We start from the raw sequence: 17525 nt of genomic DNA, 5'->3' as shown, positions 1-17525 counted from the left end.
GGCAACACAGTGAGACTCTGTCTCAAAAAAAAAAAAAAAATTTATAGATACTCAAAACATGCACAGAAAAATGACTATAAGGATATAATCCAAAATGTTAACCCTGGTTACCTCTGAGTATAGATATTATTTTTTATTTTCTTCATTTTGCTTATTTGTATTTTCTATAATCTTTTGTGATAACTTTGTATAAGGGAGGAAATTATTACAGTGTTAAAGTGATCTGCCTACATTTAATTAGAGACTATAGACAATGAGTTTTCAAATTGATACTTATTTAGCAGAAAATTAAGCTACATGAAACTGTGACTACAATATGAAACACCTACCAGAACTTTTATCCAGCAGTCTAGCTAGAAGCTAAAACAATTTACAATATGTCCATAAAATGATTCAAAGAAAGAATCCATGTGAAAATGCTTTGAAAACTTAATCTATTTCTTCTTTTTGCTAAAAGCCCTGCTGCTGACAAAATAAATCATGTTAAAATCATTCCAGCAACAGGCCATCTCCCAAGCCCTCTTATCATAGTTTTGCAAGAATCAGCCCACTAACATACTACAATAAAGATAAGTTCTTCCTTAGCACCTATATGACATTTTGTTTAAATACAACAAAGACATTGGATTAGTCTTAATAGAGTGAATAAAAAATTGTTTACTGTCTTTGCTTTTAAACTGGAGGGGGAAAAAATCTCTTCAAGTGTTTCAATGAGTTTAATTCCAAGAAGAGGCAATTGCTATTTGGAAAGAAAAGTGAAAGATCTAGAACTACTACTAGAAAATATAACAACTAGAGAGAACCATGTGATATTTGAGTGTTTTTAACACAGCACTTAAAATGGATGACTTTCCATCCATCCATCCATCCATCCATCCATCCATCCATCTTTCCATCTATCCTTCCATCCAATCAACATTCACTGGGTACCACTGTGGGCTTGGCACTGTGCCCTGTACTGGGGATATATTTGTGAGCAAATGAGTCTAAGAATTCTAATATGCAAGTTAAGAAGGAAAATAAAAAAGTAACTGGAAAATAATTATTTTGTCTGTAACAGAAATTTAGTTACAACTGCTACCACTGGTTTCTTCTTCAAAATATTACTATCTTCCTAATGCAGGAAGACTAAAGTATAAAAAGAAATGACATGAAAAAATTCTACAGTTCAGAAGGAAAGACCACTTCCTCACCAGAAGACCTGTCTGTACTATAGACCCTTCTTTACTACTGATCTGGGATCTACTAGCTAGTAAGCTATTTTAACTAGAGCCAAAAGGGTTTTCTTCATATTGCCAATACTCTAAAAGAGGTCAAATGTTAGCAAGAAAGAATAAATAAGCTTTAATCCTTGAACCTTACCTCTCTTCTGGTAGATCACAGGATAGGTTGTTTGGTTTCAGCTGTGTCCACTCTCTGGTATTGAGATCTAATTTGTGCAGGTCTGTGCTATAAATATAGCCAGTTGTCCCTCCAAAGACATAAAGAGATCCGTTGATGATGGCCATGGCCTGGACGACAAGGAAAGGTGAAGAAGATTGACTCATTAACACTTGATTAAAGAACGTCAACTTACCAGAATACCCCAAAATCAGGTTTTATGAAATTCTCTTTTACTTTTTAATCTTTAAAAAAATCAGACCCTTAAAGGGCTAAAGACTTTAGAGGACTCAGAGATTATTTTTAGAACCTGGAAAATACCTATAGAAAGGTAAAGCTGTACTCAATGGAAAGCAAGTTCTACCTAGACAAGCAAGATGACCCTTAAGGCTCCTAGCCAATCAGAGACTTTATAGACCCAGGACATGAGCATTTCCATTGAAAGCTGCTTCTCTTTATAAGCAGTCTGAAGAAAAATGCTCTCAAGAAGAAACAGACATGAAAATAAGCCATTAGAATCCCTTAAGTAGGAAGTCTAAATTTGGCAGTCCAAGGAACTTGATATTTTCCACCAGACTCTTCTTCAATGTAAGTCCAGTTATTGTTATGGCCACTTCTTAGGGTTTAAATGCCTCCTATGGTAGAAGGCAGAATTGTCCAGTATATGGATAACTTTGAAGTAAAAGCTTAAAAGCTGTTTATCAATACTTACACTAGCTAGTTAAGAAACCAAAGCTAGGTTGTTTTGAGCTTAGTCCATTACTCTCAAAGTTTCTGATATATAAATGGGTTGCTCCCCACTTTTCTGGATATGACTTTTCAGACCTAAGGCTTGAAGCACTGGAACCTAAACTAATCTCTACATAATTTATGTTTTATCTCAGATCCATGTAAAAGTCTCTTGACCAAGTGCAAGTATCATCTACTCTAATACTTATGTCAGAAAACTTTTCAAAGAATCCTATCATTCTAAGATGACAAGACCCAGACCATAGTGGAACCCAGTCTCTCATTTGGCATAGGATGGAGGTAAGTTTCTGACATTGAAACAAACTTCCACGCAGGTCTAGGTCATGACCTTAAATTGAATTGGAAGCAAAGAGTTGGAGGAGTGGGGAAGGAAAAGAAATGGCAAACAACTAGATTTACAAATTATAATTTCACATCGGAACTGAAAAATCAAATACAAACCACATGGAACTCATTCTCCATTTAAAAAAAAAGGTAACAACATAAATATTCTGACATTGTCCTCAGACTCGAAAAATTTAAACAAATAAATCCACCATAACTGGCCACAAATTAGTACCTGTCCATATATACGACTGGGTTTCTTCCCTCGACAGCTGAGCAAAGCCCATCTCTTATACTTCACATTACAGACATGGACATCATTGCCGTTGCTCTCACCAAATGGGATGCCCGTACCTCCAAACACTAACAGGTTGTTTCCATGCAGCACAACTGGAGAAGGAAAATCACAAATTCCATTTACATACTGGCCACCTGCAATGTGTTCCCAAATAAACCCAGAATATCTGAGAAACTCAGAAATATCTGCTTTAATGCTCTCATAAGATAAGCCCGAACGACTGACACCTAACTATAGGTTGAGCATCCCGTATTTGAAAATCTGAAATTCAAAATGCACCAAAATCTGAAACTTTTTGAGCACTGACATGCTCAATGGAAATGCTTGGATTTGGGATGCTAAGTGTAATGCAAATATCCCCAAATCCAAATAAAATCTGAAATGTGAAACACTTCTGGTCCCGGGCATTTCAGGTGAGGGATACACACCTGTACTAGAAAGTTCTTCAGATAAAGGTCTAATTCACACTATATAGAATGTATGGTATAGTTCACTGTTACGTATGACAGGTACTCAATACATATTTGTGGAATTCGCTAAATACTGTGTATAACAAGACTGAATTATGTGAACTACACTATACCACTGCTACTCAAGACAGTTCAAGTATGCAGCAAAGCAGAGATCATCTTTGCCTTAGCCAAGAAGCAAAGACCCAGTGAGACTCAGGATGAAGGGATTAAAGGATCATTCTGTTTTTGCCAGGGAAATGATCTCTGCATATAAAATTATGGCTTCTGTCATTTTAATCCTCCACCAGATAAAAAGAAACACACCAATATCCTGCAGTCAACTCTGGTGTTCTTCCTCTCTATATCTCTTGCGTTCCTGCCACCACGCACATGCACACGCACACACAGATTCACATACTTTCTTTTTCTTTTTCCCTCTCTCTCAAAATAGTGCTCCTGTATTATTTCAGTGGCTTTCTTTTTAAACCTTTAAATCTTTAATTGATACAGTGCAGTAGTCAACAGCATGGGCTCTGGAACCAGCAAGGACTGGGTTTAAATTACAGTGTGACCTCAGGAAAGTTATTTAACCTCCTTAAATTAATCTTCACAACAACCCTATGAGGTAGGAACTATTAATATATTCTCAGTTTTTATACATGATAAAACAGAGGTAGAGAACAGTTTAAATAATTTGTTTGGCTGGGTGCAGTGGCTCACACCTATAATCCCAGCACTTTGGGAGGCCAAGGTGGGTGGGGGGATTGCCTGAGCCCAGGGGTTTGAGACCAGCCTGGGCAACATAGCAAGACCCCATCTCTACAAAAAAATAAATAAATAACTTGTTAAACGTTTCCTAAAAAGAACCTTGCCAAGCTAGGATTCATCCCACCCAGTCTGGCTCCAGAGCCTGGACTCTTAGCCATTAGCCTTAGGGCCTCTCTAAAGACTCACTTTCCTCATTTGTTCAGTGGCAATCATTCCAGTACCTGCATCAGGGAAGCTGCAAGGACTAAATAGATAGCGTGTGTGAAGTACAGACATACCTCATTTTACAGCGCTTTGCTTCACTGCACTTTACCTCATTGTACTTCGCAAGATATTGCACTTTTTATCTCTCCCTATCCCTCCCTACCCCCCTACGCTTTCCAACCTCTAGTATCCCGTTTTACTTTTTACTTCTGTAAGATTGACTTTTTTTTTTTTTAGCTAGAAATGATTAAGCTTAGTGAAGTCGGCATGTCTAAAGCCAAGATAGGCCGAAAGCTAGGACTCTTGTGGCAAGTTTATGGCAACCTGCCTTGAACAAGTCTATGGGTGCCATTTTTCCAATAGCATGTGCTCACTTTGTGTCTCTGTGTCACATTTTGGTGATTTTCACAATATTTCAAACTTTTCCATCATTATTACATCTGTTATGGTGATCTGTGATCAGTGATCTTTGAGTTTACTATTCTAATTGTTTTGGGGCACCACAAACCATGCCCCTATAAAATGGTGAACTTAATCGATAAATGTGTGTGTTATGACGGCTCCACCATCCGGCTGTTCCCCCTCATCTCTTCCTCTCTCCTTAGGCCTCGCTATTCCCTGAGAAAAAGACTGCAATTAGGCCAGTGAATAGCCTTATGATGGCTTCTAAGCATTCGAGTAGAAGGAAGAGCTGCATATCTCTCATTTTATTATTTTTTTAATTGACAGATAATAATTACGTATATTCATGGGGTACATGGTGATGTTTCAATACATATAATGTATAGTGATCAGATCAGGGTTATTAGCATATCCATCATCTCAAATACCTATCATTTCTTTGTGTTGGGAATGTTCAATATTCTCCTTCTAGCCATTTGAAACTATATATTAACCATAGTCATCCTACCAGTGGTATAATAACCCTAGAAATTATTTCTGCTGTCTAGCTGTAATTTTGTATCCTTTAACAAATCTCTACCTATCCTACCCCTTCCCCCTACCCCTTCCGACCTCTAGCATCCTCTGTCTTACTTTTTACTTCTATAAGATTCCCTTTTTTTTTTTTAGCTAGAAATGATTAAGCTTAGTGAGGAAGGCATGTCTAAAGCCAAGCTAGGCCAAAACCTAGGATTCTTGTGCCAAACAGTTAGCCAGTGGTCAATGCAAAGGAAAAGTTCTTGAAGGAAATTAAAAGTGCTATTCTGGTGAACACACAAATGGTAAGAAAGGGAAACAGCCTTATTGCTGGTATGGAGAAAGTTTTAGTAGTCTGGACAGAAGATCAAACCAGCCACAACATTCCCTTAAGCCAAAGCCTAATCCAGAGCAAGGCTATGACTCTCTTTAATTCTATGAAGGCTGAGAGAGGTGAGGAAGCTGCAGAAGAAAAGTTGGAAGCTAGCAGAGTTTGGTTCTAGGAGGTTTAAGAAAAGAAGCTGTCTCTATAGGTGAAGCAGCTAGTGCTGATGTAGAAGCTGTAGCAAGGTATTTGGCAGATCTAACTAAGGTAACTGATTGCTTGAGGCCAGGAGTTAAAGACCAGCCTGAGCAAAAGTGAGACCCCATCTCTACTAAAAATAGAAAAAATTAGCCGGGCATGGTGGCGCATGCCTTGTAGTTCCAGCTACTCAGGAGGCTGAGGCAGGAGGATCACTGGAGCCCAAGAGTTTGAGGTTACTGTGAGCTAGGCTGATGCCATGGCACTCTAGCTTGGACAATGGAGTGAGACTGTCTCAAAAACAAAAAACAACAACAAAAAAACACAAAAGGGGGCGCTAATGCAACTGTGCAGCTGGTGACTTTAAGTGGAAGCCAGTGTTCATTTACCATTCCAAAAATCCTGGGACCTTCAAGAATTATGCTAAATCTACTCTGCCTGTGCTGTGTAAATGGAACAATAAAGCCTGCAAGACAGCACAGCTGTGAGATTTACTGAATATTTTGAGCCCACTGTTGAGACCTAGTACTCAGAAAAAAAGATTCCTTTCAAAATATTACTGCACATTGACAATGCACCTGGTCAACCAAGAGCTCTCTTGGAGAGATGTACAAGGAGATTAATATTGTTTTCATGTCTGCTAACACATTATCTATTCTGTAGCCCATGGATCAAACAGTAATTTCAACTTTCAAGTCTTACTATTTAAGAAATACATTTTGTGAGACTATAGCTGCCATAGATAGTAATTCCTCTGATGGATCTGGGCAAAGTAAATTGAAAACCTTCTGAAAAGGATTCCCCATTCCAGATGCCATTAAGTAGAACATTAGTGATTTAGGGAGGTCAAAATATCAACATGAACAGGAGTTTGGAAGAAATTGATTCCAACCCTCATGGATGACTTTGAAGGGTTCAAGACTCCAGTGGAGGGATTAACTACGGATGTGATGGAAATAGGAAGAGAACTAGAACCAGAAATGGAGCCTCAGCCAGGCACAGTGACACGTGCCTGTAGTCCCAGCTACTTGAGAGGCTGAGGCTAGAGGATCACTTGAGCCCAGGAGTTTGAGGCCAACCCAGGCTATATAGCAAGACTCCGTCTCTAACACAAAAACAAATCAAAAAAAAAGAAAAAGAAAAAGAAATGAAGCCTGAAGATGTGACTGAATTGCTGCAATCTCATAATCATCTTGAATGGATGAGGAGTTGCTGCTTATGGATAAGCAAAAAAAGTAGTTTCTTGAGATGGAATCTACTCCTGATGAAAATGCTGTGAACATTGTTGAAATGACAACAAAGGATTTAGAAGAAAGCAGGGGCAGAATTTGAGAAGACTCACTCCAGTTTTGAAAGAAGTTCTACTGTGGGTCAAATGCTATCAAACAACATTGCATGCTACAGAGAAATCTTTCATGGAAGGAAAAGTCAATTGATGCAGCAAACTTCATTGTTATTTTATTTTAAGAAATGGCCACAGCCACCTCAATCTTCAGCAACCACTACCCAGATCAGTCAGCTGCCATCAACATTGAGGAAAGACCCAACACCAGTAAAAAGATTGACTCGCTGAAGGCTCAGATGATCATTAGAATTTTTAGTAATATAATATTTTTAATTACAGTATGTACTTTTTTTTTAGACATAATGCTATTGTAGACTTAATCAACCGAAGTATAGTGTAAACATAACTTTTATATGTACTGAGAAACCAAAGAAAAATTTGTGTGACTTGCTTTATTGCAATGGTCTGGAACTGAACCGGCAATATCTCTGAGGTATACCTGTACTTCACTTGATAGCTATTAATTATCATAGTTAGAAGTCCCATTTGTTGATTTTCTACTACATTTTGCCTAGCGTATATATGATACCTTATATTGCTTCTTGGCCTTTTGGCTAAGATCAAGCGTATATGATACTTTATACTGAACCCTCTAAGATCCCACTTTACAGGTAAGGAAATTAAAGCTAAAACTCATCTGGCAAGCAAATGGTATACGACTGGATTCAAACTCAGGACCCAAGTGATTATGACTCACCACGCTATATTATTATCATAGTACAAAGCTTATCCATCCACAGGGTTAAATCATATTACAGTATTAGAAATTATTAACAAGAAACATGTGACATTGAACCTGGCCTGTCAGACATTTCATAAAGTGAAGTTAAGAAATGCTTGCACTCACGTGACATAGACGCCAATTCCCGGGGCATATAGCCATCTGTGCCCATCTGGTGCCACACTCCTGTAGCAAAATGGTACCTCCAAAGCTCCCTGAAGAGAGGATAGTCTTCATTATCTGGCCCTCCCGACTCATCATAATCTGGGTTATAACCTCCAAACACATATAGATTGGTATTATCTGCCACACAACGATGTCCACTTCGTGCTGGTGGAGGTCTGTGGCCTAGGAGAGAAGAGGACATTTTTCCACAGTGGCCTACCGGATTAAAAGCACAAATAAAATTAGGTAACAACCATTTTAGCTTTAAAAGAGAATCAGGGAAGATTCAAATAATCATCCAACAGCTAACAGGACAAATTTTCTTACTTCCTTAGAGGAGGAAAAAAACACAGGCCAACTAAATTAAACTGTGAATATTAGAGAACCCTACATAAATATAATCACAAATGTGAATGAGTCATGTATAAATAAAAATACACACACACAAAACCTATGATTTTTCCACAAGATATAATTATATACTTAAACTGAAAACTGGCTGTCAAGGAGTTACAGCAAATTTTAGAATTTAAATACCCTTCCAGATATCATGGCGGTTAACAAAGAATATCCTTATATTTATCTCAGAGGACATCTTTCATCCTATTAAGAGTTTTACTAAGAAAAGCTATTTCTACAATTTATATTTGAAAGCTTTCTGAAGTTTAAATTACATCAACTAGTTCACTAAAAATTACTTCAAGATTATTTTAGAGTAAAAACAAAAACTTTTTATTATTTCTATTATATTATCCTTGCAGTTTTTTATACCCTATGCAAACCCTGACATAACTTCAGAACCAAAGATGCTTAAATATATATTGGATGGAATAAGAAGCTACTATAGTTGTTTATTGCCCTAAAAATGCATCTACTTTTATATGTTAGTAATAGATACTATTAATAGTATAACATTAATTAATATTTAGGACAATGCTAGATACCTAATAAACATCTGTTATACAAATAAACATTTATTACCAACCTAATACGGGCCTCATTTTTTTTTTTTTTTTTTTGAGACAGAGTCTCACTCTTTTGCCCGGGCTAGAGTGAGTGCCGTGGCGTCAGCCTAGCTCACAGCAACCTCAAACTCCTGGGCTCAAGCGATCCTCCTGCCTCAGCCTCCCGAGTAGCTGGGACTACAGGCATGCGCCACCATGCCCGGCTAATTTTTTCTATATATTTTTAGTTGTCCGATTAATTTCTTTCTATTTTTAGTAGAGACGGGGTCTCGCTCTTGCTCAGGCTGGTTTCGAACTCCTGAGCTCAAACGATCCGCCCGCCTCGGCCTCCCAGAGAGCTAGGATTACAGGCGTGAGCCACCGCGCCCGGCCGGGCCTCATTTTTTTTAAGTCAAAATTCCACATTCTTGGGTATGGTTTTAAACAAGAACTGAAGAGAAATTTTGCATATATCTAGAGCAACTAAAAAAAAAAAACAAAAAACAAAAATCAGTGAATCACTGAGTCATTCACGTCCAACCTCTTAGTCCTGTTTGAGCATCTTTGATGGTTTCTCACCCTCAAGTACCAAGTCCTCTGCCTAGCATTTTATTTTATTTTATTTTATTGATTGATTGATTGAGACAGAGTCTCACTCTGTTGCCCGGACTAGAGTGCCGTGGTGTCAGCCTAGCTCACAGCAACCTCAAACTCCTGGGCTCAAGAGATCCTCCTGCCTCAGCCTCCCTGTAGCTGGGACTACAGGCACGCATCACCATGCCCGGCTAATTTTTCTACATATATTTTTAGTTGTCCAGCTAATTTCTTTCTAGTTTTAGTAGAGACAGGGGTCTCGCTCTTGCTCAGGCTGGTCTCGAACTCCTGACCTCGAGCGATCCTCCCGCCTCGAACTCCCAGAGTGCTAGGATTACAGGCGTCAGCCACCGCGCCCGGCCCTCTGCCCAGCATTTTAGAGCAGCAGTCCCCAACCTTTTTGGCACCAGGGACTGGTTTCACAGAAGACCATTTTTCCACGGGTTGGGAGGGGGCGGGGGGAGGCGGAGCTCAGGCGGTGATACAGCCTGGTTCCTAACAGACCAGTCTGTGGACCAGGGATTGGGGACCGCAGTTTATTCGGGGCCGCAGTTTTAGAGCCTCTCCCCCACTAGTGTTGTCCTGCCTCCTCTCTCACGCTCACTGCTGCCTGTTTAAGTTGGTCTCTGCTTGGAAAGCACAGAGCCCTCTCTTATACTCTGGCCTGGTCTTCCTACCCTCTAATCCCTAGCTGTGGAAATGCCTCCAAGGCTAGCCCATGTAGCCCTTTCTGGTCAGTCAAACTCTAGGGCCTTCCAGTTCAGTACCACACTACTCAAATATTAGGGCATACGTGTACAATTAATAAACCTATGTAAATACACAAATAGAATATTAGGCAAACTATAATCAATTGGCAAAGTCACTAATGAGCTGTGATTTACCTTAAAGGAAGAACTCAATTTCTCTTTCTAGTACTAAACCACAGAAAGTGTGGTATGCACACAAGAGCAAGGGCTCCCTCCTATGGATATCTAGCTTGGAATCCGGGTTCTTTCTAACTGCTACCTCGAGCAAGGCACTGACCTTCACTGAGTTCTCAGCTTCCTCATTTGTCTATGGGGATATTATTACTGTATCTCACAGATTTATTACATGTGTTACGTTAAAAGATGTTTATTGGTTCACATATGCATCTTTCTAGGAGGCTGTGAGCCGAGGGAAGAGGAATGTATGTGTATTCACCTTTCCATGATGAAACCTAGGGCACACAGAAAACACTGAACAGTTGGGAGTCTGCTAATTTGGCATTTAATTTTGTCCGTTCATTTTTCTTATCCAAATAGATTATAAGCTCCTCAAGGGCAAAGGTCATGTACAATAATTATCCTGTATCCCCCATGACACCTAAAACAATTGGACGTACATAACAGGTACTACAAGATTTGTTGACTTTAGCTTCAAGTCAAAGTAAACAGTGACACGGATGATTAAAACAGTGTCCAACTCTCAGTGGACTTTGATATTATTATGCTTAAGAGATATATGATTTAGCAGACAAGTATTAGATTATGCAGTGGTCTTCTCAAGACACAAATGCTCTAAGAATTAATGAGACAAATTTAAAGAAAAAACATAACAGAGTTGCTATGGTCAACAGATAGGAACTCTAAGAATTCTATAATGTCATTTGCTGTATTACCTGAAGCCAATACATAATTTTTAAAGCTGCTTTTGGGCATCTATGAAAAGAAATACAGTATATTCTAGATTTTCTCTAAATGGCTGTTCAGCAGAGAATTCGTATTATAAGTTTATTGCCAACTATTTCTGTGACAACTGTAACTCACATAGATTATACATTGAGGAGTCAGTAAAAAGGTGGTTTTATGTTTATCCATCATTCATTAAGTCAAAAACATTACTGGACATCAGCTATGTATCATGTCCTGTGGTAGGTGCTGGGGATACAGTGATAAGACAATTACTATCTCTGTCTTCTGGAACTTACAGTCCAGCTCTGCACTGTCTAATGCAGTGGCCACTAGCCATAACATACGACCATTGAGCAGTTGAATAGGGCTGGTCCAAACTGATACACACTTTAAATGTAAAATACCCACATGGTTTCAAAGACTTAGTACCCCAAAATGAATATAAAATTATTAGTTTTTATGTTGATTATAAGTTAAAATGACATTTTTTATATACTGGGTTAAATAAAAATAATAAAATTAATGTCACCTGTCTTTTTTACTTTTTTAACATGGGTAATAGAAAATGTTTAATTTTGTGGCTCACATAATATTTCTATCAGACACTGCTGGTCTAGCCTAATTACTGGCTTCTGTTAATAATTTCTGGATCTGCTGGGCACAGTGGCTCACACCTATAATCCCAGCACTTTGGGAGGCCAAGGCGGGAGGATCGCTTGAGCCCAGGAGTTTGAGGCTGCAGTGAACTATGATCGTGCCATTGTACTCCAGCATGGGCAAAAGAGAGAAATCCTATCACAAAAGAAAAAAAAAAATCGGTGCAAATCAAACTGTTGGGTAAACAATCAATGTCTGACAAACATTAGATGTCCTGTCAAGGATCCTTATAGCTGGAAGCAAAGAGGCAAACCCTGTCTCTAGTTGGTAACTACAGATTTCTTTCTCATATTTATAGCCTAAGAGTGACTAAATATTAAAAAGCCATTTCATTTTGAATAACTATGGGAAGTTGTCGGGGTTAATGCCATGGAGACTAAGCATTAACTTTCATTATAGGCTCCTCAACCTTGACAAAAATGAAATTGCATTTAGAGTCTATAAAGTAGCTCTCTAAATCCTTCCCCAAATTCTCCATGTGCAAATCCCATTTTCCTAAAAATTACTTGCTGCTAATAAAATCTCTGTAGAATTGGTTTACCTGATTCTGGAACTTCCATTAGAAAATGTAAAAGTAAAAAATTAAAACTGAACCCATATACAGAAGTTATTTCTCATAATATCCAGAAGGGAACATACAGCTAAGGGATGTGTACCTGTCATGTCTGACCCATCTTCTCTTCCATGCCACAAGCACTTGCTCTTTACCCCAGGGAGTAAGCAGGAGCTTACAGCAACCAGGGAAATGGGTTTTAGTTTCTAGCCCAAAGGCAGAAAAAGGCTCTCTATCTGAGACAATGTCACAGATCATTAGGTTGTTCCCAATGTTTTCACTAATAATACTGTTATCAAAGCTTCCTCTACATATATTCATATGCAAGTGCATGAGTATTTCTGGAAGTAGAATTTCTGGGTCAAAGGAATATGCATTTAAAATTGTTATAGTTACACTGCTGTTATAGGACCATATTGCTCTCCAGAAAGAATGGACCAATTTATACTCCCAGCAATGGGTATGGAAGTGCCTATTTCTTCATGCCGTCTTTATCCTTTTTTTGGTGCCAATCTGATGGGTACAAATTGGAGTCAGGTTAATTTGCATTTCCCTTATTTTACTAGTTCACATGTTTATTGGCCCATTTGTATTTCAGACATAAAGCCATCATATCTGCAACTTACTCTCAAATAGTTGAAACAGAAAAGCAATATGCATATACATGTATCTACTATATTATGTATTATGCATGGAGGGGAAAGGGAGAGGAGAGGGAGCAGGATAAAACAAATGAGATAAAATGTTAACATTTGGAGAATCTGGGTGAAGGATTTTTTTCTTTTTTTAGACTGGGGTATCACTCTGTCACCCAGTCTGGAGTGTAGTGGCATCATCACAGCTCATTGTAACCTCGCACCCTTGGGCTCAAGCAATCCTCCTGCCTCAAGCCTCCCAAGTAGCTAGGACTACAGGCACACACCACCATGCTTGGCTAATTTTTTTTAAAAAACTTTGTAGAGACAAGGTCTCGCTATGTTGCCCAGGCTAGTCTTAAAACTCCTGGGCTCAAGCTATTCCCCTGCCTTAACCTCCAAAAGTGCTGGGATTACAAGTGGGAGCTACCCCACTCAGCCAGAAGAATTTTTTACCATTCTTGACATGTTCTGTTAAGTCTGAAATATCAAAATAAAGATTAAATTTTAAAAAAGTCTCTTGGGGATTTTATTTTGGGCAACCTATGAAGTAACAATCTCTAGCCACTTATTCCTATCTTTTTTGATGTCCATCAATATAGTTTCATTGTTTTCTTCTTGTTTTTTTAAAAGTACTTTATAAATTTCCATACAATTGTGAAGAGACAGATATCTCCTTTATTTTCTAATTGGTTGTTGTTAATATATAGGAAAGTGATTAACTTTTGCAAGTTTAAATTTTATCCAGCCAGCTTTCTGAACTCTAGTATTAGATATCATTATTTAATTATATTGAATTTTATAGGCAATCAGATCATGTGCTATTAATTCCAACTTTCTTTGCCCTTTCTTTGCAATATGTGTACCTCCTTTTTTTTTTTCCTGGTCTTCTATTGCATTGGCTGAAACCTCCAGAAGAAGGCTGAATAAAGGAGAAGATAGTGGGTGTCTTTGTCTCATTTTCACTTTAATGAGGATACTGGTAAGGTTTTACTGTTATATATGATGTTTGCTATTGGTTTCTTGTAGGTACCTGTATTCTACCAATAAATAATAATAATAAATTTTCTTTTATCCCTGGATGCCTAAGCATATTTTTCATTACCAGAATGGACGTGATTTTTTTAAAAAATAAAGTTTGTATTGAAATGTAACATACAGAAAAGCAGCTATGTCATAAGGGTGCAGTTTGATGTATTTTAACAAAATGAACACAGAGTACCAAATTTTATTAAATGCTTTTTTTTTTTTTTTGAGACAGAGTCTCGCTTTGTTGCCCAGGCTAGAGTGAGTGCCGTGGCGTCAGCCTAGCTCACAGCAACCTCAAACTCCTGGGCTCAAGCGATCCTCCTGCCTCAGCCTCCCAGTAGCTGGGACTACAGGCATGCGCCACCATGCCCGGCTAATTTTTTCTATATATTTTTAGTTGTCCAATTAATTTCTTTCTAATTTTAGTAGAGACGGGGTCTCGCTCTTGCTCAGGCTGGTTTCGAACTTCCTGAGCTCAAACAATCCGCCCGCCTCGGCCTCCCAGAGAGCTAGGATTACAGGCATGAGCCACCGCACCCAGCCTAATTATTAGTTTTTATTCATGGCAGCTGGCTCTTTATTTCTGGATCCAATTCATTCTTGGCTCTGTGAGGCTACCTCCTGTGATTTGAACTTCCTAAAGTTCCATTCTGCTTCCTCATTATCTCTGTTCCCACCATGGGCAGCTGTTTTATTTGTTCATCTTAGTCACCCTCTTCTAAGTCTAGCTTCCCTCTGGTGAACCTTGATCACCTATTCATATTATTATAATAAATGAACACATTGGTTAGTTGTGGTAAGAAATCTGTGTCTCCTCAACAGCTGTATTAATCAGTCTCCAAAACCTCCAAATGGGAGGTCTGTCTGACTGGGGGTCTCTGCAAGTAAGTGGTACAGTGACAGACATGTTTCCCTTTAGAAGTGGAGAAAAAGAAAGCAGTTTTACCTTATTGCCAAAACAAGGCAAGCTATATTTCGATGGTATGATCTTTTAATGTACAGCAACCCTTGATGGAGCTCCTTTTCTTTTCTTCCCCCCACTCCACCGTCCTCATCCAGTCTATTGTGGAGGTCCATTACCTAAGGCTCTGCTTTGTGCACTCTCTCCAATCCCAGTGCATGCTCACAATGACTTCCCCAAAGCAAATCCCCTACTTTGTTTGAAGAATTCATGGCTTTATCCTGGGAATGAATGCCATTGCTAGAGCTCTTTAAGTGAAAGGAGGGATAGAAGGAGTAGGGAAAGTAACTGTTTTGAAAGTAGTTCTTTGTTTGCCCTGATGTTCCAACTTCCCCCAAACCTGCTCCCTCTTCCTATACTTGCTGTCTCTAAACTTAGAGTTTCAGGAAAGAGCTCTACTAAGAAATTCTCTGATTTCTGTCATGCAGCAGAAGCACCTATTTTGGGTTGCCTTTTATTCTGTGCTGGTTCTTCAATCAATATAATTCCAACTGCTTTCTATTACCCTGAAATTCCTCAAAATTTCTGGCATTATAACAATAATAACAGCACCTAACATTAATTCAACATTTGCCATATGTAAAAAATTTTCCTAAGCGTTTTGCACATATTGTCTCTCTTGATCTTCACAATAACTCTAGGAGTTATTATCATCATCCTAACTTTACAGATGAGGCAACTGAGGCAAAAACATAATAAGCAACTTGCCCAAGGTCACACAGTTGGTAAATGGCAGAGCCTGGATTCAGACACAGGTAATTTAGCTTCAAAGTCTCCCTTTTCTGTTGTTTTATTAAAATGATGATTTATTCTTTGTTTTATGTCTGTTTTGTCATTTTCAATGATATCTGAGAAGCAGCGGAAGGTAAATGGGTATGTTTAGTCCATCATCTTATAATGGAAACCCACTGTTTTCACTATACAGGTATTGTTTTCACTACACCATGCTTTTAATTGGTATCTTTTAGAGAAGATGCAGGATCTAGTGAAGGAATCTAGTGACAGGAAACGGGCCCTATGAAACTATCTACAATCAAAATCAGGAGAGGTAATGCAAAGGATTCCCAAAATGAGAGGCTTGAAAGTGACTATTTCAAAAGTATAGATAAGTTAAAAAAAAAAAAAACTAAAGAAACATTAAACAATAGCATTTTCATGTTCTCAACAATTCATTAGTTCATTGTCACCACCACCAGAAAGAAGTTGAGAACGTCCTAAAATTTTAGTCTCCTCCTCCTCCCCGATAGCACCCTGTTTAATAATTCAACTCATATACATATGATGAACCTACTACATGCACTGTGCTACAAATTGAAAATAAAGAAATGAAAGGCACCATCCTACTGTCCCTGCCCTTACAGAGCTTACAGTCTAATGGGAGGCACAGACAAGTAAACAAACGACTACAATTCGGTGCGGTAAGTGCTATGATACAAGTAGGTTCACAAAGGGTGCCATCAGAACAAAGAGGGGACAGGCTTGCCAAGGAAGTTTCCCTGGAATAACTCTCAGATTGAGTCTTAAAGGATACGCTATTATTGGTTTGGAGAGATTAAACTGAATTTATCATCTTTTCCCTAAAACCTGCCCCTCCATCCACCTATATAACAGCTGATGAAGAGCACCTCCTGCTCTTCAGTTAGTCATCAAGTCTTATCTAATTCCACTTCTTTATATTTCAAATCAATTCCTACTCTGCATTCCTACTATAATTACCTTAATTTCTGTATTCATCATTTCTCATCTTGGTAACTGTAATAATCTCATAACTCGTCTTTCAATTAAATCTCTTCACCTATTAAAAAACCAAATCTCATCCTGACAACTCCACGTGGGTGATGCCCCACTTGATCTGCGCCCTCTCTAGCTTCTTCTGTCCACTCTTTCCCCGGTCCCAATGCTGAATATCCTCCCCAGCTCTGAAAGCCCCACGTCCTGTTTTGCCTAAATGCCTTTACTCAAGCTGCTTGGTCCTCATGGGTTGAGAGGTTCTAACCCTCCCTTGCTAACACCTACTCAGCCTTTAAGCACATCCCTTCTGAAAAGCCATCCTGATGGCCACTCCTCTCTCAGCCTCCTCCCCCCAAGCTGAGTCATATACCTCGTCTGTGTGCTCCCATTCCATACTATCTTATCAGGACACTCTGCACAAAGAATTACACTCAAATTATCCTGTAATTATCTGTTTACCTGATTCTCTATTATCTAGATCATCAAGCTAGCACAGTGCCTGGTACATAGGAAGCAATCAAATACTGAAAGAACAAAAGAATGAATGAAGGAACAAACGAAGATAGTTAAGCCTGTGAAAGTTGATGAGACAACCAAAGGAGATAATGGAGAGGACAGAACACTGGAGCAAAACCCACCTTTAGAGAGTAGAAGAAAGAAGGTAGTGAAGGAAACAGAATGAAGAATCAAAGAGGCAGGAAGAAGACATCTAGGATTGTACAGTAAAGCAACCCAAAAGAAGATAAAAATTTAAGGAAGGGGAGGTGGTCAACAGTATCAAACACTACAAACAGGTCAAAGAAGGTGAGAACTAAGATAAGGCCACTGGTGATCTTGATATTGCTAATGTTGAGTTAACTACCACCTCACTTCTCAACAAGGTCAGAGATCATCTTTCTCAGCCATTGTTTCAGGCAA

General features: G+C 38.7%; 1 protein-coding gene across 1 annotated transcript in view; it reads right to left on the bottom strand.

The window, feature by feature from the left end:
• The window catches only part of KLHDC10 (kelch domain containing 10), a 77124-nt gene that overhangs the window by 10678 nt on the left and 48921 nt on the right, over positions 1-17525 (bottom strand). The window contains exons 3-5 of the mRNA XM_012664799.1: positions 7810-8031; positions 2690-2844; positions 1363-1511 (exon numbers count right to left, since the gene is read on the bottom strand). Of these exons, the coding sequence (XP_012520253.1) occupies positions 1363-1511; positions 2690-2844; positions 7810-8031 (526 nt within the window). The remainder of the gene's footprint in view (positions 1-1362; positions 1512-2689; positions 2845-7809; positions 8032-17525) is intronic.

The sequence above is a fragment of the Propithecus coquereli genome, unplaced genomic scaffold, assembly GCF_000956105.1.
Source record: "Propithecus coquereli isolate 6110/MARCELLA unplaced genomic scaffold, Pcoq_1.0 Scaffold91, whole genome shotgun sequence".
Taxonomy (NCBI): Eukaryota; Metazoa; Chordata; class Mammalia; order Primates; family Indriidae; genus Propithecus; species Propithecus coquereli.
The sequence above is the reverse complement of the archived record's forward strand: the minus strand, read 5'-3'. Positions and strand labels throughout refer to the sequence as shown.